Genomic DNA, 24,605 nt, shown 5'->3' on the forward strand with positions numbered 1-24,605 from the left:
ATTTCATTTTTTTGCATGTAGCTGTCCAGTTTTCCCAGCATCACTTATTAAAGAGGCTATCTTTGACCCATTGTATATTCTTGCCTCCTTTGTCAAAAATAAGGTACCCGTTGGTGTGTGGGTTTATCTCTGGGCTTTCTATCTTGTTCCATTGGTCTATATTTCTGTTTTTGTGCCAGTATCATACTATCTTGATGACTGTAACTTTGTAGTATAATCTGAAGTCAGGAGGCTTGATTCCTTCAGCTCCATTCTTTATCAAGACTGGTTTGGCTATTCGGGATCTTTTGTGTTTCCATATGAATTGTGAAATATTTTGTTCAAGTTCTATGAAAAGTACCATTGGTAATTTGATAGGGATTGCATTAAATCTGTAGATTGCATTTGGTAGTATAGTCATTTTCACAGTACTGATTCTTCCTGCCCAGGAGCATGGACTGTCTCTCCATCTGTTTATGTTGTCTTTGATTTCTTTCATCAGTGTCTTATAATTTCCCATATAGGTTCTTTTGTCTCCTTAGAGATAAAAGGAGATTCTCTTTATTTGTAGATGTTTTATTCTTTTTGTTGCAGTGGTGAATGGGATTGATTCCTTAATTTCTCTTTCTGATTTTTCATTGTTAGTATATAGGCGTGCAAGTGATTTCTGCGTATTGACCTTGTATCCTGTGACTTTGCTGAATTGCGATTAGCTCTAATAATTTTCTGATAGTTTCTTTTGAGTTTTCTATGTATAGTATCTTGTCGTCAGCAAACAGTGAGTTTTACTTCTTCTTTTCCCATCTTGATTCCTTTTATTTCTTTTTCTTCTCTAATTGCCATAGCTAGGACTTCCAAAGCTATGTTGAATTGAGAGTGGTCACCCTTGTCTTGTTCCTAATCTTAGAGGGAATGCTTTCAGTTTTTCATCATTGAAAATAATGTCTGTGGGCTTATCGTACGTATATGGCCTTTACTGTTTTGAGGTAGGTTCCTTCTATGCCTATTTTTTGAAGCATTTTTATCATAAGTGGGTGCTGAGTTTTGTCAGAGGCTTTTTCTGCATCTATTGAGATGACCATATGATTTTTATCTTTCAGTTTGTTAATATGGTGTATCACATTGATTGATTTGTGTATGTTGAAGAATCCTTGTATCCCTGGAATAAGCCCAACTTGCTCATTGTGTATGAGCTTTTTAATGTGTTGTTGAATTCTGTTTGCTAGAATTTTGTTGAGGATTTTTGCATATATGTTCATCAGTGATTTTGGCCTGTAATTTTCTTTTTTTGTGTTGTCTTTGCCTGGTTTTGGTATCAGGGTGATTGTGGCCTCATAGAATAAGTTTGGAAGTGTTCCTTCCTCTGAACACTTTCTGGCTTCTTTATCTTTAGTTTATGTCAGTTTGATTACCTCTGGGCATGGATTTCTTTGGATTTTCTTGTTTGGTATTCACTCTGCTTTTTCTTATTGTGGCAAAAAATGCATAACATAAAATTGATCATTTTTGCCATTTTTAAGTGTATGATTTTGTGGTATCAAGTACATTCACATTGTTGTGCAACCATCTCTGTCTCCAGAACTTTTTCATCTTTCCCAACTGAAAGTCTGTACCCATTAAACAATAACTCTTGTATGATTTACTGTGTAGTATGATATTTTAATTAACTGTAAAACTTGTTTGTTTGTAGTATATTCAACAGAACATAAGGGCAGATTGTTCCAATATTGACAAAATTCTTGAACCACCTGAAGGCCAAGATGAAGGTGTGTGGAAGTATGAACATTTAAGGTAGGTCCTCATGATATAGCAAAATAATAGTAGTACTTCTATTAGTAAAAATAACCTTTAATATTAATTATGATTATGAATCATAAATTATTTAACTATAGACCAAAAAGCCAGATTCTAAAGCTTTTATGTTTTCAGTGTTATAAAGTTTTCAACATTGTTATTTACTGATTGTTTTCTGTATTTATGGATTTGGGCCGTCTTATCATTTTACACAGTTTTCCTTAATCATATCCTTTAATCACAGATGCAGTATTTCCAAGTACCTACTCATTTTTACTGCCTACTACCTGCCTACTTTATTTCTCTCTAGAGGGCCTAGTCTAGACTTGGTAGCTGATGTGTTACCTGTCAACGAGTATGAATTTCCAGTCTTCTCTTTGTAAATGAAGATTAATTGTAATCCTGAAATACGTTTTAGAGCTTTTAATAATAGTCTTTGAATGAAAAAATTGATTTCTAATGAATCATGAGTCAACTTTATTTATTTATTTATTTTTTTATGAGTCAACTTTAGAAGCAGCTGTAACCTGAAGTTACTAGGTTCTTTCTTTTTTTTAAATTAGGTTATTTCTTGAAGTTAAAAACTTCCCATTGTAAATGGGAATTGATAAGTTAGAGAAGGCAGCATGAAATACGTGTTCATCCAAGTTTGTTACTTTGAGTTGATTTTTAAATAATAAAGTAGAGATATGAATTTTCCTGCATAAATTAGACCACATTTCCTATGATGAGTGCCTTAATTTGTAGATAAGGTACTTTTTCTGTTGTTTTGTTTTGATGCCATAGGTTTGTCTAGATATTGTTAAGACAGTGTCTTGTCGTAACAGTTCAGCTGTTTCAGGGACTTCTTTGTAAACTGCCAGTTTCTTGGGCAAGTCACTTGACTACTTGATTGGGTTTTCTTTTTTAATACATCTTGATGGATGATCCTTGAAAGCTGATCATTGAAAGCATGATGGATGATCATGAGTATGTAGATATTATGCCATTCTTATAAATATAGAAAACACTTTAGAATGATATATACTCTGCCTTATTTTAATCTACTTTGAAAATAACTACTTACTTACCTGTGGGATTAAGGATGAAAATAAGCAAGGGTTTTTTTTTATACTATAAGCCTAATTTCTAAAAAGTTAGGGTTCATTTTAATTTACAAGGTTTTTATTTCAGATCTAAAAAAACTTTTTCCTCCCTACTTAATTTAGACTGTGAAATATGCATTATACAAAACTTGTAAATTCTTTCTTATGCATATTCCATTTGTCCTGGTGCTATTGTTACTACTTTTGTTACTTTTTAATATAATTTTTTTGGTATAATTCACTTATTTTTGTTTTGTATAATTTAAATATTATACATCACATATATATTGTTTTGTGTCTTTATTATAGTGTATACATCTTTATAGTTAACCAAAAAGAGTTTTCAAAGTAGTTTGATTTTTTTGCATGTGCTTAATGTTACTGATTTGAGGCTTAATACTTGCTATTACTGATTAATGTAGTTGATTATATGTTAATGGGGATTGAATCTTGATCTCAGTGAAATCTACCAGTACTTCTCACTGAATATTTGTAATCAGGAAAAGATGCTGTTTCCTTTGAATGGCTGCAATCCCATGCCAGTGTATAGGGCTTAGTGACTAGAGGGGTAGTCAGCTCTGGTTTGACCCTTCAGCTGCATAACTATGTATGTGAGCCCTGTGTTGAATTAACTTGAAGCTGTTAAGTTTACACTGTTTGCCACAGATTGTACCTATAACACTGCCAGATCAGTTAGCTTAATTTTCCTGTTGGCTGTAAGTAGATTGGACTAGTGAGAAACTTTTTTGTCACCACTTGTCTTTACTACTTAGTGGAAAACAACTCAGAAACATAAAACATGTAACTTACAGATATTGAGCAGTATAGATTTATGTGCTGCTGCTGCTGCTGCTGCTAAGTCGCTTCAGTCGTGTCCGACTCTGTGCGACCCCATAGACAGCAACCCACCAGGCTCCCCCGTCCCTGGGATTTTCCAGGCAAGAACACTGGAGTGGGTTGCCATTTCCTCCTCTAATGCATGAAAGTGAAAAGTGAAAGTGAAGTCGCTCAGTCGTGTCCGACTCTTATCGACCCCATGGACTGCAGCCTACCAGGCTCGTCCGTCCATGGGATTTTCCAGGCAAGAGTACTGGAGTGGGGTGCCATTGCCTTCTCCAATAGATTTATGTAGTGATTCAGAAATAGTGTTATTTGTGTACTCTTAGAACAACATTATTATTAGGCATCTGAAGTGGAAATAGATAGCTGATAATTTGACCTTTTTTGTTTTTTAATTTGCTTTCTTCTTTTAAAAAAAAATATTTCATTTCATTGCTGGCTATGCTGGGTCTTTGTTGCTGCATGGGCTTTTTTAGTTGTCGTGAGTGGAGGCTACTCTGTAGTTGTGGTGAAATGGGTTTCTCATTACCGTGGCTTCTCTTGTTGCACGGCACGGACTCTAGGCACACTGGCTTCAGTAGTCATGGCATGTGGGCTCAGTAGTTTCAGCTCTCAGTCTCCAGAGCACAGGCTTACGAGCTGTGCTTAGTTGCCCCAGCAGCATGTGGAATCTTCCCTGACCTGGGACAACTGTATTCAGATATATACACACATATAAGTTTTTATATAACTGGAATTGTACTGTGAATATAAGTATATATCTTTTGTATGTTTATGTAATATCAACATTTTACTATTTTCTAATTGCTAATTTATATTTCAAAGAAATTTTTTATGTATAGAGTTTAAGTGAACATCTTTGTACATATATCTAGATTGCAGTTCTGATTGTTTCATTAGAATAGATCCTTAAGAGAATGACTTAGTCAAAAAATACACACTTTGTAAGGTTCTTGGTAAATATTTTCAAATTATTTCTCAGGAAAATTATACTAATTTCTAGTGTTTAAAGTGATCAACTCACTGAAAACTGATATTGAATGTTATTATTAGGGTCGTTGGTTTTGGGTTTTATTTACTAATGTGTATGTCTTTGTAAGGAATGTGCCATGTGAACTCAAGTGGTGTTGATAATAGTGATGAGAAAGGATGGTATTTTTTTTTTTTTTTTTACAATTAATATTCTAAAAATAATATGGAGAATAGATAAGGCTTTTTCATTTATATATTTACCTTTTTAGGCAATTCTGTCTTGAGCTAAATGGACTTGCTGTCAAACTTCAGGTAATATTTTCTTTAACTTAAAACTAATTGAAAGTTCTGTTTTTTTTTTCTGTTTTTATAAATTAATGTGCTTACAAAGACATCCAGAATTTGTAATTTATTCTAGAATTTTGGACAAAATGTAGCAACTCAATTGATAAACTTTTTCATTGTTATTTTACATGTTAATAAGTGTAACAATTTTTAACAGAGTGAATGCCATCCAGATACATGCACTCAGATGACAGCAACTGAACAGTGGATTTTTCTTTGTGCAGCTCATAAAACACCGAAAGAGGTGAGAATGTATAAAGTTGAATGACTAATAAATTCATTATAACCTAAATCTCTTCAAGACAATGATAGACAAATTTTTTTTGAGTTTTTAGGTCACTGTTTATTTTGCTCTTTGGTTTAGAGTTCTTTGATGCAAGGTTATTGTCACAGTGTTACTTTAGGATTTCTTTTGATTAGTATCTTTTGAAAATTTTTTAATTAAAATATCATTAACCTACACTATGTTAGTTTCAGGAGTAAAGCATACTGATTTGATATTTCTCTAAATTACAAAGTGATCACCATGATAAGTTTAGTTTACCATCTGTCATCATACAGAATTACTACTGTATTATTGAGTGTTTCTTATGTTGTACATTTCATGCCTAGGGCTCATTTATTTTGTAACTGGCAGTTTTATACCTCTTAATCTTCCTCATCTATTTCATTCATTTCTATGTCCCCTCTGGCAACCACCTTTGTTCTCTATATCTATGACTTCTGTTTTATTGTTTCTTTACTTTTGTTTTTTTAGATTCCACTTGTAAGTGAAATCATATGGTATTTGCCTTTCTCTTACTTTTTTTCACATAGCATAATACCCTCTAGGTCCATCTACACTTTTAAAAATGGCAAAATTTCAATTTTATGCCAGTGTGTATACATACCATATCTTCTTTATATGGACACTTAGATTGTTTCCGTATCTTTGTTGTCATTGTTGTTTAGTCGCTGTTGTGTCTGACTTTTATGACTCCATGGACTGTAGCCTACCAGGTTCCTCTGTCCGTGAGATTTCCCAGGCAGGAATACTGGAGTGGGTTGCCACTTCCTTCTCTAGGTGATCTTCCAGACTCAGAGATCAAACCTGCATCTCCTGCATGGTCAGGTGAATTCTTTACCACTGAGCCATCAGAGAAGCCCTGCTTCCATATCTTGGCTACTGTAAATAACGCTTCAGTGAACATGGGCATGCATGTATCTGTTTGATTAGTGTTTTTGTTTCTTTGGGCAAGTACACAGGAGTAAAATTGCTGGGTTGTATGTCGGACACGACTGAGCGACTGATCTGATATGATGGCAGTTTCTATTTTTCAATTTTTAGGAACTGCTGTACTATTTTCCATAGTGGTTGTACCAGTTTACATTCTGTCCAGCAGTGCAGGAGGGTTCCCATATCTCCTCAACAGTACTTATTTTTCGTCCTTTTTTTGGGGGGTGGGCCATATTGCACAGCATGTGGGATCTCAGCTCCCCAAGCAGGGATTGAACTCATGCCCCCTGTAGTGGAAGTGCAGATTCTTAACCACTGGACTGCCAGGGAAGTCCTTGTTTTTTTGATGGTAATCTTTTTGACAAATGTGAGGTAGTATCTCATTCTGGTTTGATTTGTATTTCCTTGATAATTAGTGATGTTGAGCATCTTTACATGTGTCTGTTGGCCATCTGTATGTCTTCTTTTGAGAAAATGTGTATTCAGGTCTTCTGCCCATTTTTTAACCTGATTGTCAAAGAGTGTACCCTTTTTTTGTTCTAGGAGTTTTATGGTTTCCCATCTGACATTTAAATCTTAAATCCATTTTGAGTTTATTTTTGTGTGTGGTGTAAGTAATCCAGTTTGACTCTTTTGCATGTAGCTGTCCAATTTTCCCAGCACCATTTATTGAAGAGACTTTCTTTATCCCAGTGTATATATATTGCCTGTTTTGTTATAGACAACTGACCATGTAAGTGGGGTTTATTTCTGGGCTCTCTATTCTCTTCCCTATGTATCTGTTTTTGTGCCAGTACCATACTGTTTTGATTACTATAGCTTTGTAGTATAGTTTCAAATCAGGCACTTGGTATCTCCAGCTTTGTCGTTACTTCTTAAGATTTTTTTGGATATGTGGGGTCTTCTGTATTTCCATACAAATTTTAGAATTATTTGTTTTAGTTCTGTTAAAAATGCCATAAGTATTTTCATATGGATTGCATTGAGTATGTAGATTGCCTTGGGAAGTACCGTCATTTTAACAGTATTAATTCTTCTAATCCATGAACATGATAAATCTTTCCATTTGTTTGTATGGTATCATTTCTTGTAACTGGACAATTAAATTGGCTAGAACTTAACGATTCATTGACTAGGACATAATAACACCTGTCATATTGTGTTGATATCTAATGTGTAATGGACGAAATACACTTGTTTAGATATTTTGGTTTAGTTTTAACTTCTTTTTGTAAGAATAACTGTTGGTGATTACTAGTTGATACTAAATGATTACTAGATTACTAGTCTATCAAATAGAAATGTTGAGTTTTATAAGTCAGTGTTTTTTTTCTACATTAATATTTCTTACTATTTATTTGAAAGTGAAGTCGCTCAGTCATGTCCAACCCTCAGCGACCCCATGGACTGCAGCCTTCCAGGCTCCTCTGTCCATGGGATTTTCCAGGCAGGAGTACTGGAGTAGGGTGCCATTATTTGAAACCCAACATAATGATTTTCCTTCCATAATTGGTCTTATTGAAACCCAGCATAATGATTTTTCTTCCATAATTGGTCTTATTGAAAATCTCATTCATGTTGTTTTTTCTTTATTTTGCTTTTGTTAAGGTGAGAGTATAGGAAGTTGCAATTGTTTATAGAACATTTTTTGTTTTAAATAATTCATGTCATCTGACATGTAGTACACATTCATTTTTCCTTAGTTGTCTCAAAATGTCCTTTATAACTGGTTTGCTTAAAAATATGCATTGCATTTCCCTTGATCTGCCTTCCCTTTTAATCTGTGGTAATTAGTTTTTACATGACATCGACTCACTGAAAATAACTGAGTTAGCCCTGTGCTGTAGGATTATAGACCTTTGATTATTATATTGACAGACCACTAAAGCTTAAAGCTAGTTAATTCTTTAGTTGGAAAATCAATATTTGATGCCCTTTTGTTTGAAAAGGTTAATTCTCCAAAATAAGAAGTATTTGATACCTATCTAAGCTAGTAGTACTTATTTTTCAATATTGACTTCACTCATGATATTACTTTTTTTTTAGTTAATAAGTTGAAGCAATATTAAGGTTGTGTATCATTCTGTATCTGGGGAAATCATAGCAGTTTCATTGATAATTCACTGGAACTGACTCCATAGCATAGTACATGATGTGATCATTCCTATTAGAAAATTGAATCCAAAAAGCTAGTGTCATTTTGGCAATAGTAAAGATGCATTACCCTCACTTTAATGTGGGAAGGCCATCCAGTGTGTCTTGTATTGTGAGACACATATATACCAAGTCATTACTACATGTACTTTTTTCTTTGTTGCTGTTGTTTAGTTGTGTTCAGCTTTTTTGAGGAGGACTAGAGGAGGAAGCCTGTGAGGCTCCTCTGTCTATAGGATTTCCCAGTCAAGAATAGAGTGGATTGCCATTTCTTTATCCAGGGGATATTCCCGACCCAGGGATTGAACCTGTGTCTCTTGCATTGGCAGGCAGATTCTTCATCACTGAGCCACCAGGGAAATTTTTTTCTTGAGTTATGTTAAATGTAAGATAGAATAATCATCAGAATTATATCCTGTGAGTGAATCTTAAAAGTGCAACACTGCTTGCTGAAGACCAGCTCCACTAGATTTTCCACGTTTCAAGGGGTGGTGGTAGTGTATTTTCCAAATGGTAGTTTTGAGGGATGCTACTGCTACTGCTAAGTTGCTTCAGTCGTGTCCGACTCTGTGCGACCCCATAGACGGCAGCCCACCAGGCTCCCCTGTCCCTGGGATTTTCCAGGCAAGAACACTGGGGTGGGTTGCCATTTCCTTCTCCAATGCATGAAAGTGAAAAGTGAAAGTGATGTTCTCAGTCGTGTCCGACTCTTAGCGACTCCATGGACTGCAGCCTACCAGGCTCCTCCATCCATGAGATTTTCCAGGCAAGAGTATTTGAGGGATGGGATTATTGTAAAAATACAAACAAAAGAAAATCTTGAAAGGACACTTTTTGAATCCTTTCGAAATAATTGTATGTAGTTAGAAAATAATAGCAACAGAGATTAGTAGCTAAGAAAGGTGCTCTTACGAATTAAAAGCACTGGCAGATTCTGAAGTGGAAGAGGCGCAGAGTACTCAGCAACAGTGATGATTTACTCAAGGTCCTTCAAAATTACAGAGAGGCATTGCAGCAAATAGAGTTAACTATACAAACTGATTATAAGCAATGAAGATTATAACGTGTTATTATCCATTAGTCCTTTCAGTCATATGCAGATTGTGATTACTTACAGTAGCATTATAAATATATATTTGGTAAAATATAATTTATAAAAGTTTGAACATGTTACTTACTACTTGTAACATACTATTTTGGCCATATTTTGCCAAATGTTTGCTGTTGTATATGAGCAGAGTAGGATCAGTTAATTGAGAATTAATTGGAGGAGATGGAGGGAGGCAGCTAAATTAAGGCAAAACTCTTCCTCTTATTCTAAAAAGAAAAAATTCAGAAATCAATTAAATATCTAAAGTTATGCTGTTTGAAACAGTAGCCATAAAACATGTAGCTGTGGAGCACTTAATGTGGGTAGTCTAAATTGAGATGTTCTTTAAGTATAAAATACATACCGATTTCAAATATTTAGTACAAAGGGACAATGTAAAATATCTCATTGAGAGTTAACTGGATAACTACATACAAAATAATGAATTTAGACCCCCTACCTCACACCGTATACAGAAGTTAGCTCACAATGGAAATCAAATACCTAAATGTAAGAGCTAAAACTGTAAAACTCGTGGGGGAAAAAATAAGTATAAATTTTCATGACCTTGGACTAGGCAGTGATTTCTTAGATATGACACCAAAAGCTCAGTGGTGGAAGAAGATATGTAAGTCAGATTTCGTAGAAAATAAAAATGGTTGTGCTTTAAAGGACACTTGTCAAGAAAATGAAAATACAATGTACATAACTAGAGAAAATATTTTTGTAAATTATATCTCTATTAAGGGTCTGGTGTCCAGAATATATAAAGAGCTATTACGAAACAACTAAAAGACAGCTTAATATTAAAATGAGCAAAGAATTTTTTTTTTCTGCTTGCTCAGTGCAGCTTATAGGATCTTAGTTTTTGAACCAGGGATTGAACCCATGCCCATGGCATTGAAAGCATGGAGTCCTAACTACTGGACTGCCAGGCAAGTCCCTAAAATGAACAAAGGATTTGAATGGCTATTTCTCTAAAGAAATTTACAAATGGTCAGTAAATACATGAAAAGGTGTTCATCATCATTAGTAATTAGGCTAAATGCATATCAAAACAACATGAGAATGGAGAAATAAAAATGTGATGGATATAAATACATACAATGGAATATTATTCAGCCATAAAAGGGAATGAAGTTCTGATATATGCTGTATGTAGCATGAATGAACCTGAAGGACATTATGCTAAGTGAACTAAGCCAGACACAAAAGTACAGTTATGGTATGATTTCTCTTATATGATATATCTAGAAAGGACAAATTCATAGAGCCTGAAAGTAGATTAGAAGTTGTCAGGGCTGGGGATTGGGAATGTGGGGAAATTACTACTTAAATGGTTATAGTTTCTATTTGGAATGAGGAAAAACCTTTGGTTTCAAACAGATAGTATAGATGGCTGCACAATAGTGAATGTAACTAATGCCACTGAATTGTACGTTTAAAAATGTTTAAAATGGAATGGGAATTCCCTGGTGGTCCAGTGGTTAGGACTCTATACTTCCATTACAGAGGGCATGAGTTCAATCTCTGGTTGAGGAACTGAGATCCCATATGCCCATATGTGGCACTGCCAAAAATAAAGGTTAAAATGGCAAATTTTACATTTTACCACAGGTTTTTCAAAGTGGAAAAAACATCCACCCCTACAATGATATACACTTTACCCGCTGAAATGACTAGAATAATAAGTATTGGCCAGGATGTGAAGAAGATGGAACCCTTATACATAGACAATGGATTTGTAAAATGCTGGGTTTGGAAACAGTTTGAAAGTTCCTCAAAATAACAGGTATAGAGTTACTATATGGCTTACCAATTCTACTCCTAGGTTTATACTCAAATGAAAAACATAGATCCAGACAATACTTGTGTACCAATAAAGCTCACAGTCACGTGAATCACAATATCCAAAAATGGAAACATCCAAATTTCCATCAACTGATGAGTAAATACACAACATGTGGTGTATGTATATAATGGAATATTATTTAGCCTTAAAAAAGAATGAAGTCTGTAGAGGGAGAAACATTTTCAAGTATTTTGTATATATTAAAAGCCAAGTCTAAAAATGTTTTGAATTAAGAAAATAATGAGTACTGATTCATGCTGTACTATTCATGAGCCTTGAAAACATGCTGAATGACACAAAAGTCCACATTCTATTCCATTTTTAGGAAATATTCAGAATAGGTAATTTCAGAGAAGATAGAAGGTAGATCAGTTGTTTAGGATTAAGGGGAAGAGAGAAGAAGTGACTGCTAATTAGTATTGGGTTTCTTTTGGGGGTGATGAAAATGATATGGAATGTAGTTGATAATGGTTACACAATTTTGTGAATATACTAAAAACTACTGAATTTTACACTTTTAAAAGAGATTTTATGGTATGTGAATTATATCTTATCTTTAAAATATCCCCATTCTCCTGGGAACAGGCCCCTAAAAGGAGAAAGAAAGCACATACACTACTTGGACTTTTTTGTGACCTTAAGGGAGCAGCAGTGACCTGAGCACAGAAATTCTACCTCGTGACCTGGCATCTTGGAATGTATGTGGGGAGAGTCTTAGCAGATTTTAAGACTCTTCAGGGACTTTCCGTATATCCTCATGAATCAGGAAAATAGATTTCTTTCTTTTTTGTCCACCATATTCAAGAGTCAACATGTTATACTTTTGACTCTGCTGTGAGTCTTTAGGCACGTCTTTAATTCATTGCTTCAGTTTTCTCATCCGCAAAGTGGGAAACATAACCTACCTTGTAGGGTTGTTGTGAAGAATAAATAAGAGTTAATACATATAAAGGCTTTAAACAGTGCCCAGAGCTAAGTAGGTGCTATGTACGCCTTGGCTATTATCATCATAGTGTCTCCATTAAATCTTTCTCCTTTCCCAGTGCTATTTAAGCTGCGTTAGCAGTCAGGTCAGACTCTGCTGAATAGCTTCCTAATTTATTTCCTTATTCTAAATCCACATCTCCTCCAGGGCATCACTTGAATCTTTGAAAAGTCTACCTTTGATCTTGTCCCTGTCTTATTCAGTGGTCTGTAGAGTTCATCAAATAAAGTCTAAACCTCTTCTAAAAAAAAACCACACAGAAGCTCATTAGCAATTTTTCTATCAATTATATTAAAATGATAATTTTGGCTATATGGAGTTAAATAAAATATATCATTAAAATTAATTTCACCTATTTTTTTTTTACCTATTTAATGTGGATACTAGAATATTTAAATTAAATATGTAGCTTGCATTGTATTTCCATGCTGACTTAATGATACATCCAAGTGACCGATATGAATGAGAATTACAATGACTTGGGATGTTTGACCAAATCACCTTGTAATCATATATATGGATAAAGATACTTTTTTCAATAAATACTGCTCTTGTTACTGTTTTAGGCAGGGAGTCTACTAGCCATAAAATTCCTGTGGATGTACATTTTTTTTCCTCTGAGGCATTTTATTTGTGTGCATTACATCGCTGGAAAAGAATCCAAGGATATTCCCTCCTGTGTGTTTCTGTCTTGCTTCTTCATGGTCAATGATGCCAGCCGAGGTGGTCAGTGCAGTGAAACCAAACTGACGGGACGGGCGCAGGTTACTCTGCCATTCTTCTAGATCTTTGAGTTGCACATCAAATCTGAGGCTGATCGCTCCACACTTATTTAGCCTGCCTGTGAGGTTCACAACAATTTCCCCAGCCCTGTTATCGTCGATGATTTCAAATTCTCCAGTGTAACCATGCTTCATCATCACAGTTAGAATCCTGACTGTGACTTTGGAGCACCTGGTATTAGCCTCTCCTTTTGGTATTGTTCATACTCTTGAGAGCGTCAGCCAGGACATACATGCACACCATTACGGTGGCACGGAAAGATGGCTGAAAGAGGATGTACCTTTTCTTTGGTTTAGATTCATCTGTATTTGCCATGTACTATACTTAGCCGTGTTGAGTAGTTACTTCATTTTAAAATGTAACTGATTAATGCTGCACTATTTGTGAGTAACCAATTTCATTCTCAGCACTTGAAAAATATTCTAATTACCGAGTAGAATTAGAGTCATTTTTCTTTCTTTCTCTAGTCTTATTTGTTTCTTTTTGGTTCCCTGATTCACTCTATGTCTTCATTTCTTTTGATGCTTCTCACTCCCTGCCCTCAGAAGAACTGAATGAGAATAATTACTTTGCAGTTTTATCTTTCCTTTGATTGATTTGCTGTGAGACAAATCAGTTTCATTTTCTGATAAATGGAATAGAGTAAGACAGGTTTATTAAAATGTAAAGAAACTTCAGATTTCATATTAAATTGCAAAGGAGGTTCAGGGAGAAAAATTTTTATAGAACTACTAGATTGGAATTAGGGTACCAGCAACATAGTAAGGCATACTTTTTCTGTTCAGTTCAGTTCAGTCGCTCAGTCGTGTCTGACTCTTTGCGACCCCATGAATTGCAGCATACCAGGCCTCCCTGTCCACATCACCAACTCCCGGAGTTCATTCAGACTTACATCCATCGAGTCGGTGATGCCATCCAGCCATCTCATCCTCTGTTGTCCCCTTTTCCTCCTGCCCCCGATCCCTTCCAGCATCAGAGTCTTTTCCAGTGAGTCAACTCTTCGCATGAGGTGGCCAAAGTATTGGAGTTTCAGCTTTAACATCATTCCTTCCAAAGAACACCCAGGACTGATCTCCTTTAGAATGGACTGGTTGGATCTCCTTGCAGTCCATGGGACTCTCAAGAGTCTAGATTGGAATTAGGGTACCAGCAACATAGTAAGGCATACTTTTTAGGATGTAAGAAGGCAGTGATCTTTGGAGGTATTTATGAAGAAGACGGCTGCTGGGCCACTTGGTAAAGTATAAACTGGTGGACTAGGAGTCAGTATATCTGGGTTATGGTTTTTAAATCCTTCTTCCTAACTACATCATCTAGTATAAATCATTGACCAAAAGTCAGGGGTAGTCCCTGTTGCTGTGCATCATTCTTCACGTGTTGTGTCTCTCATCCTTTAGAGTTGGGATATTTGCACGCTTGTTCACTTGAATTTCTGTTGTACAGAGTCCCCCTCTTCTTAGCATACCTGAACAAGACTTTCCTAAGTTGGTCTCCTTGTTTTGAGGAATTCCTTATCCTTGCCTATAGATTTTTTTGTTTTATTTTGTTTTTTATGGCTGCACTGTGCAGCTTGTGGGATCTTAGTTCATTGACCAGAGATTGAACCTGGGCCCTCAGCAGTGAGAGTGTGGAGTCCTAACCAGTAGACAGCCAGGGAGTTCCCATAGATTTTTAAGTTCTGCTAAGAATCCTGTGCATCATTTACAAACTGACCAGTTTCCTCATTTGTAAAGGCAGAGAGTTAGATTAGATAATCAGGTGTTCTTCCTAACTTGACGGAAGCATTGTTTTCATCTAGGTACAATATTGAGAGTGAGAAATTGGGAGACTGATTCACTTATTTACTATAAGCTGGGTATTATAGTTGAAGGGGATAATAAAGCCTTATTTATTGACATAACATTGAATTTTACAGTCATTCTGATATTGTAAGGAACATTTCCTTAGAATATGCTTGGAGGTTTTGGATTAAGACACCTATCCAATAAATATACCTAATTTTAGAGGTAGAAGTCGTTGTTTATGCATTTTTATATCCTTTCTTTTATAGTGTCCTGCTATAGACTACACTAGACACACACTTGATGGTGCTGCATGTCTTCTGAATAGCAATAAATATTTTCCCAGCAGGTAAATAAAACCTTTAAATGTGGTATTAAACTTTTTGGATTTAAAGACTGATGTTTTTAAAACTAAAACTAGTTTGCTCATTAATGCATTGTATTCTGTAAACTTTATTTTTTATCTGTTGTATATTTGACTTGTCCAGAATTATTCACGTTTTGAAATTAAGATTGTGATTAAAGGCATCAGGGCTCAGCTCCCAAAGCTCACTGGCAGTTCAGTCATGGGTCGTTCCTGCTGCTGTGTGTCATTTTCCAGGGCTCTCCCTCTCAAGCTTCAGGCTTGGGATATTTACACACTTGCTTACTTGACACTTTGGTAGAGTGAGCATCCTCGTAGATAGCATGCTAAAGAGCAGACTTGCCTAAGTTGGACTGCTTATTTTTTTTTTTAAGTATGTTCTATGTATTTCCAGCCTGTTTTTTTTTAATTGAAGTACAGTTGATTTACAGTGTTGTGTTAGTTACTGCTGTACAGTGAAGTGACTCAGTTTTTACACACACACTCTCTCTTCTTCATATTCTTTTCCATTGTGGTTTATCACAGGATTCTGAATATAGTTCCCTTGTGCCATGCAGTAGGACCTCATTGTTCATCCATTCTATATATATCAGTTTGCATCTGTTATTCCCAAACTCCCACTCCATTCCTCTCCAATCCTGCTCCCCCTTAGTCTGTTCTCTATTGGACTGATAATTTTTGAAGGAGTCCTTATCCTTGCTTTTAGATGTTTAAGATCGGGGAGGAAGCCTGTGCATAACTGTAATATATTATTGGTGAGGTTTGTGACTGGTCTTTTATTCTCTTAAGATATTTGTTACCGAGTGGATAGATTTGGAGACTTTTTCACCTAAATATCACTGACTTCAAAGAGCTCACATAAAATATGTAAAAAATAATGGGTTTGCCTTAGTATCCTGTATACATTTAAAAAAAGAAAACAAATAGGCAGTTTTTATTTCTCATACACACATTAAAAAATTGAGTTCTATAGAATAAAATGACAATTCCTTTTAGTGGTTTTAATTTGCTCTAGTGGACATAGTGTAAATATCAAAAACCTGTTTTTAGTAAGTTTTGCCAAGGTTTGTTTCAGTTGCATTGAACTTTAACAAAGTCTCAGAATTATAATTCTGAATCTCTTGGGCGCTATGGTTGTTTTGAGGAATTCCTTATGAATTCCTAGTGAAGTTAGGAGTGAAGAACAAGAGTTTTGGTCTTGCCCTTGCCACTTACTAGCACTGTGAACTGGACTGGTCACTTATTTTCTCTGGTGTCAGTTTCTGCTCTTGTGAATTGAGAAGATTGGACTATATTGTTCCTAAGATCTGTGTAGCTCTATGAATCTATGATTTCTTTTCTATTTCTAGAGTTAGCATAAAGGAATCATCTGTAGCAAAACTAGGATCAGTATGCCGTAGGATTTACAGAATATTTTCACATGCTTATTTTCATCACCGGCAGATATTTGATGAATATGAAGTAAGTATATTTTACTAATTGTCCTGATACAGTCTTATGAGAATGACAATAATATATGTTGATATATGTCTCATTTATTTGGTTTTGAGTAGTAAGTTGAAATAAGTTTTTTTTCTCTCTACAGAATGAAACATTTTTGTGTCATCGGTTTACTAAATTTGTGATGAAATATAATTTGATGTCCAAGGATAACCTGATTGTACCAATTTTAGAAGAAGAAGTTCAGAATTCAGTTTCTGGGGAAAGTGAAGCATGAAGGGAATCATATAGAAAAAAACGTACTGATCACATAATTAACATTAATTATGTACTGTATATATATCATTTTAGACACATCAATCATGTATCCATATTATAGCTTCTTTGTTTAGTATAGGTTTTTGTATGCTGAGTGTTGCCTTTTAAAATGGGAAATACTTTTTAAGTTATTCATGAGCTGTATATTCACTTGTGTGGCACTCATGGTTTTTAAATAAGATTAGTATTATGTTTATAATGCCTGTTAATAAAAGAATTTACAGTTTGGTAAAATTGCTGCTAAACAATCATTGGATCACAATCCTCATCAAATAAACGCATCTAGAAAAAGATGAGTGAGCTTGAGGTTTCACACAAACCATTTATACTAAAGACATAGTAATGTTTTCCTTTGGTTTTATACCTGGGATTCTAGGAAATTCTGTAGCACATAGTTCTATCTTAATAAGTTTTCTAAAATGAGATAAAAGTTTTTAAATTCTGTTTATAGTTTTTGATATACATATAATTATGTGTATATCCAAGTATAAATGCAAATAAAGCATCAGTAATACTTAAGTAATCTTACTATGCTACACAAAGTATATTCTAGACCAGCATACTTAGAAAGGATTTACCTTTCTGCATCAGTGGATAGTTACATACAACATAGTGATAACAATAAAGAGTGTAAATGATGTTCCCAGTGGAAACCTGCCCTGTCCTTCCCTTCTCTCCATTTCCCTTACTCCCTCCTCAAACTACATACCTGAGAAGCTTTTCGCCAGACTGTGATTTAGTGGTGACCTATACCTATTTATATTTGTATTAATTGCTTACAGATTATACCTCATATTAGCAATTACATTACACTACAGGAAAAAATGTATTGGCATAGGCTCTTGCTTATCTTTGCTTTGCAAAATTGTTCTCACTACTTGGAAAACAGTCCTTGAAATAGTTTGACTAATAATGTTAGTAATATTAATCTTCACATCTAACCATTTAGGCAGCACTTAAATAGAGTTGGAAAATACTATAGTATTTATTTTACACCCCTTCTCCACAAAGTTTATGTTTGAATTATATGGACATGTAAAATTTTTTTGCAGTAATTCACAGGTTCTAAAGGTATTGTTGAATGCTCATACATTTTTTGGACTTGGTTATAATTCAGTGTCTTAAGAAGGATTCAACCATAGATTTTACAGTCGTACCTACTGAATGCAGTTTTCTAACAAAGCACTAGAGGTCTTATTGCTGAGCTGGTTGTAATGAGACACTTAGGTTAAAAAAAAATTGTACATGTAGTGAAGAAAATATTTAAATCCATCTTTTGAACAGAATTAACAAATGAACTTCTTTTTCATTTGAATGAGTTATTTTGAAATGAAGATTAAAATGTAGTATTCTTTTTTTTTCAAGTTAGAGGAAATAATTCATACCATACTATAAATATGTATTGCAAAAACGTGGAAAACAGTAGCATCCTGAGAGTTTGTATATATATTTATGCTTTCTGATCCTGCCAGTATATTTGGCTTTGAACAGTGCTATCCCAGCAGCCAGTCATTATTTTGTCCCAATCCACACTCTCTTTAAGAAGTTTTATATTCACAGTGAAAGGAATATTGGCTTTGAAATTATGCATTTATATTAATGTAACTATGAACCAATGGGAATAGTCATTTTTATGCAAACTTGCTAAATATCGAGAAACTAAACCAAGTTAATAAATTATATATAGCAATGTAGCTCTTCTCTCTGTATAAAAGTCTCAGTGGATTTCTGTTGCTTGACTATTAGTGGACATTTGAACTAAGGCAGTGGCTGGGATTTGGTGATCTGGCTAAGTATTCTGAAACACATTTTGAATAATATGACTTGGTGTTAATGGGGAAATAAAATTTTTTTTTCTTACTCATTCCATCTTCCCTGTACTATGTGTTTGGAATTGATCATAAAAAAAAAAAATACCCCAAAGAAAACATCAGTTTGTAGTGTTGCTTTTGTATTCATATTGACATTCATATTCTTGCACTGGAAAGTTGAGTCACTGAATCAGGTAAGACAGAAGTGAAACAATTACTGATTTTCCTTAAAAAAATTCAGAATTTTGAAAATTTTATTCACAGAATTTTGAAAATATAAATGTATATGTGCTGTGTTATGCTGTGTTAGTCGCTCAGTCATGTCCAACTCTATGTGACCCCATGAACTCTGGCCCACCAGGCTCTTCTGTCCATGGGGTTTCTCCAGGCAGGAAGACTGGAGTGGGTTGCCATGCTCTCCTCCAGGGGATCTTCCCAACCCGGGGATCAAACTGAGGTCTCCTGCATTGTAGGTGGATTCTTTACTGTCTGAGCCACCAGGGAAGTCCATGTACGTACTTCAGTTTAGTTCAGTCGCTCAGTCATGTCCGACTCTTTGCGACCCCATGAATTGCAGCACACCAGACCTCCCTGTCCATCACCATCCCCCGGAGTTCACTCAAACTCATGTCCATCGAGTCGGTGATGCCATCCAGCCATCTCATCCTCTGTCGTCCCCTTCTGCTGCCCTCAATCCCTCCCAGCATCTGAGTCTTTTCCAATGAGTCAACTCTTCGCATGAGGTGGGCAAAGTATTGGAGTTTCAGCTTTAGCATCAGTCCTTCCAAAGAACACCCAGGGCTGATCTCCTTTAGGATGGACTGGTTGGATCTCCTTGCAGCTGTACTTAGGTGGTACTAAAAAAACTGATGAGCCCAGCAAACCATTGATTTATAAAGTAATTGTTCTAAGAGGAGGGGAGTAGAAAACTACAGTTCTGTGTAATAAAGAAGTTAGGCTCCACTTACTGTTTGAATTATACAATATAGATCCAAAAATTAAATTTTTCTTTTCATGAAATTATTTTGACCATATAGTCAACTCATCATTTTTCTCATATCATATCTAAGAAAGTACCTAATTTTTAATAATTTATGTTCCCATAAGTATTACAGTTCTTTCATGTGTGTCCATTTTCTTCTCTCTGACTTGAGGTATTAAATTTGCATTTCTAGAACAGATTCTCAGTTAAATTTAGAATGAATTTTTGAGTTTGGTTGTGTCACATGGCCTGAACCTAGGTCCTCGGCAGTGAAAGCATGGAGTCCCAACCACTGGACCACCAGGGGATTCCCTAAATTTTTAACGAGTTAATATTTTTAATATCAGAATAAAATTTTAAATCTGTGATTAATTGCATTATTAGCAAGAAATGTTAAGGTCTCAAACACGTTTAGTGATGTCAAAATCATTGTAATAGAACTAATTAATTTTTCCCTGGGTACTTTGCTCTATTTTTGCCCAAAGGTTTCCTATTTTATTGTACAGTTAAATGCTACATTTTATATACTTTTATTTTTAAATACTTCTTGAATGTACAAAGGTTTCTTGGTGTGGTTCTTCATGCTAGGCATGAAAGATTCTCATTTTTTGAATACAGCTGACTGTTAACTAAGCAGACACTATGGATATGTATTAGTACAACACATTTAGCAATTTATTTGAGGTTGTCAAAACATCCAAATGCATTTTCTGAAAAAACAGGCATTGTTAGTGTAGGGCACCCTATAAAACCAGATAACTTCAAGTAAATTCACTAAATGGTTAGATTACTCATCTAAAAGATTTAATTAGAAGCCTTTTAATATTTGGGGATACACGGATATTTTCTGTGGGCTAAAAATCAATTATAGTACTTTATTTGATTTTTTCTTCTGTTTACATTTCTTTTTATAGTACACAGAGCTTCATATGAAGTGTGAGAATCTAATTAAGCAAAGAGAATACTAAATTTTCATAAAAACAAATTTCCAAAAAAGAAATAACAGCTGACATCCTGAACTTCTATCCATGAAGACAGTATGTCAGTTGTGTTGTGTCAGTGTTTCTATGATTAATTACAGCATCAGCATTCAAAATTAGTAAAATACTCATTTTAAAATGAAATCATTTTATCCTGATTTGGACTTCAGCTATAAACCTTGGTAAAAACAGTTTATAATTCCATAAATGGTGTATTTACCTTAAATTTTTTTTAAATTTATTTTTGGTTGCACTGGGTCATTGTTGCTGTGCATGGGCTTTCTCTAGTTGCAGTGGGTGGGGGCTACTTTTCATGGAGGTGCTTGGGCTTCTTGTGGTAGCTTCCCGTTGCAGAGCACAGGCTCTAGGCAGTTGGACTTCAGTAGTCGCAGCACTCTGGATCAGTAGTCGCAGTGTGCAGCCCTCGGGCATGTGGGCTTCAGTATGCAGCACGTAGGCTCAGTAGTTGTGGCACATGAACTCAGTTGCTCTACAGCATGTGGAATCTTCCCAGACCAGGGTTGGAACCTGTGCGCCCTGCATTGGCAGGCAGATTCCTATCCATTGCACTGCAAGGTCAGTTAGTCCTTTACCACTTTGTTTTGAATGGACCTCATGAAAGTCTGGAGGAGCCTGGTAGGCTGCAGTCTAAAGAGTCGGACACGACTGAGCAGCTTCACTTTCACTTTCCACTTTCATGCATTGGAGGAGGAAATGGCAACCCACTCAGTGTTCTTGCTTGGAGAATCCCATGGACGGAGAACCCTGGTGGGCTGCAGTCCATGGGGTCGCACAGAGTCGGACATGACTGAAGCGACACAGCAGCAGCATGAAAGTCTTACTCACTTAAAAATTGTAGTTTGTCACAGATAATAGGATTTTCTCTGACTTTGTATAACAGTGTCAAAGGAACATTCTCATTTAACATGATACTTTATGTAAAATAATTTTCTACATCTTTATAAACATTTGCTAATTTTAGTATTTTTGGTTTTCCTTAGTTATTCGTGAATGAAAGAAAATGTTAATTTCTTTTAAAAAACAAAACATTTAAAATATCTTGTTATAAAAATCAAGAGTTAAAAAAAAAAAATCAAGACTTATATGAAGCAGGAATGATAGGATTTTGTGCTATTTCCCCTACTTTCCTCAGAGATAGATTGAGGGGAGTCAAAGGAACAAGGCAATCTCCGAGATGAAGAAACACTGGGTATAGTCATTATTGCACTAGCAATGACATAGCCGCTTGACCCAATTTCAGAAATTCAATAGAATCTTTTTTCGAGGGTAAATTTTATTTAACTCCCCTAGAAAGTGTGATTTTATTTTAAAACCACATGTATATTTATAGATAGAAACTGTTCTTGCCTTGATTTGAATTAATATTTAAACCACTTTTAAAAATGTTTGGTGCTTTTAGATTTTTAAACATTTTACAAAACAAGTGCAGATCTTGGATTCTGATGGTTGAGAACCATGTTAGTGGTTATATTAGTTTTCAGTGTCTGCTGTAGTAAATTACCAAAGACTTAGTGGCTTTAAGAATACAAATTTATTATTCTCTTACAATTCTTGAGATCAGGAGCTCAAAAGTTTTACTGGGCTAAAATTAAAGTCCCCATTTCTTTCTGGAGGCTCCAGGGGAAATCTGTTCTTTTCCTCTTTTAGCTGCTGGTGGCTGCTGGCATTATTTGGCTTGTGGCCCCATCATTCCCGTCTCTACATCATTTCATTGTCTTCCCTCTGTGGTGCCATTTCTCTCCACCTCTCCAAGGAGACTTGTAATTGCATCATCATGCTCACCTGGATATTCCAGGCTAATTTTCCCATCTCAAGATAATCATATTTGCAAAGCCCCTTTTGCCATATAATGTTATCGTCTTGAAACAAGTGTGAAAGTATTAGTTGCTTAGTCATGTCCGACTCTTTGAGACCCCATGGACTGTAGCCCACCAGGTTCCTCTGCCCATGGAATTCTCCAGGCAAGAATACTGGAATGGGTAGCCATTCCCTTCTGCAGGGGATCTTCCCAGCCCAGGGAACAAACCTAGGTCTCTTGAATTGCAGGCAGATACTTTACCATCTGATCCACCGGGGAAGCCCAATGTAATCATCTTAGGGAGCCTTTATTCAGTCTACCATAGCAGTCCTCTTGAATTCACTCTGTTAATCTTAAAAAGTTCTCCATGCTATCAGTTCAGTTCAGTTGCTCAGTTGTCTGACTCTGTGATCCCATGGACTACAGCACGCCAGTCTTCCCTGACGATCACCAGCTCCCAGAGCTTACTCAAACTCATGTCCATAGAGTAGGTGATGCCATCCAACCATCTCATCCTCTGTTGGAGTAGAAGGATGTGTGCTCAGCTTCTAAGAGGACTCCAAAATTACAACGTGTTGCTGAACAACCATTGGCAGAATGTTGGATCCCACCAAAAAAAGATACCCCACGTCCAAGGGCAAAGAAGCCCCAGCAAGATGGTAGGAGGGGTGAAATTGCATTTAGAATCAAACCCCATACTTGCCAGAAGGGCTTGTGTGCACCAGAACCCAGAGACCCCACCGAGATTAGGCCAGAACTGTGTTTGAGTGTCTCCTGCGGAGGTAGAGGTCAGCAGTGAACTGCTGCGGGGGCAGGGGCTCTGGGTGCAGTAGACCTGGATGTGGCATAAGCCCTCTTGGAGGAGGTCGCCATTAACCCCACCATAGAGATGCCAGAACTTACACAGGACTGGGGAAACAGACTTGGAGGGCACAAACAAAAGCTTGTGTGCACCAGGACCCGGGAGAAAGGGGCAGTGACCCCACAAGAGACTGACCCAGAATTGCCTGTGAGTGTCCAGGAGCCTCTGGTGGAGGCGTGTGTTGGCAGTGGCCTGCTGCAGGGTCGGGGGCACTGAGTACAGCAGTGACTGCATGGGACCTTTCAAAGGAGGTCGCCATTATCTTCATTACCTCCACCATAGTTTGGCCTCAGGTCAAACAACAGGGAGGGAACACAGCCCTCTCCATCAACAGAAAATTGGATTAAAGATTTACTGAGCATGGCCCCGCCCATCAGAACAAGACCCAGTTTCCCCCTCAGTCAGTCTCTCCCATCAGGAAGCTTCCATGAATCTCTTATCCTTCTCCATCAGAGGGCAGACAGAATGAAAACCACAATCACAGAAAACTAACCAATCTGATCACATGGATCACAGCCTTGTCAAACTCATTGAAACTATGAGCCATGCCACGTAGGGCCACCCAAGACGGACAGGTCATGGTGGAGAGTTCTGACAAAACGTGGTCCACTGGAGAAGAGAATGGCAAACCACTTCAGTATTCTTGCCTTGAGAAGCCCATGCCATAGACTTAATGTTTACTCCAACACTGGTTCTTTTTATTTCTTGCATGTTATCTACTTCTTTATGCCTCCCAGGCACACATGCTTGCTTCATTTAAGTCTCTGACTGAAAAAGTTGAACTTGAGACCATTTTCTGTAGATTACCATTTACTACATCCTCCTGAGATGCTTTGCCCTGAGCTTCTGAAGACCTTGTGTGCTTAGTCACTGAGTCGTGTCTGACTCTGCAATTTGAGATCTTTGTAGGCACCAGAGTCCACCTCACATAACACCAAATATATTAAAATGTATCCCCATTTCATATTAAATATAATTTTTATATTAAAAATAAAAATTTAAGCAGCTTTTTGTAATTGATTTTGAAAATTTATCTCAGGTCTTCCCTGGTGGTGCAGTTCTTAAGAATCCAACTGCCAGTGTATGGGCCACAGTTTCGATCCCTGGTCCAAAGATCCTACATGTTACAGGGTAGCTAAGCCCATATGCCACT

The 24,605-nt window shown here is 36.2% G+C and overlaps 1 protein-coding gene across 1 annotated transcript in view; it reads left to right on the top strand.

Annotated features, from left to right (window-relative positions):
* MOB4 (MOB family member 4, phocein) overlaps positions 1 to 18,862 on the top strand; it is a 29,718-nt gene extending 10,856 nt beyond the window's left edge. Inside the window, exons 3-8 of the mRNA NM_001083526.1 lie at positions 1,670 to 1,770; positions 4,940 to 4,982; positions 5,173 to 5,259; positions 15,146 to 15,225; positions 16,590 to 16,701; positions 16,826 to 18,862. Coding sequence (NP_001076995.1) covers positions 1,670 to 1,770; positions 4,940 to 4,982; positions 5,173 to 5,259; positions 15,146 to 15,225; positions 16,590 to 16,701; positions 16,826 to 16,957 — 555 coding nt within the window. The 3' untranslated portion in view covers positions 16,958 to 18,862. The remainder of the gene's footprint in view (positions 1 to 1,669; positions 1,771 to 4,939; positions 4,983 to 5,172; positions 5,260 to 15,145; positions 15,226 to 16,589; positions 16,702 to 16,825) is intronic.
* Positions 18,863 to 24,605: the final 5,743 nt, after the last annotated feature.

This window comes from Bos taurus, chromosome 2, assembly GCF_002263795.3.
Source record: "Bos taurus isolate L1 Dominette 01449 registration number 42190680 breed Hereford chromosome 2, ARS-UCD2.0, whole genome shotgun sequence".
Lineage (NCBI taxonomy): Eukaryota > Metazoa > Chordata > Mammalia > Artiodactyla > Bovidae > Bos > Bos taurus.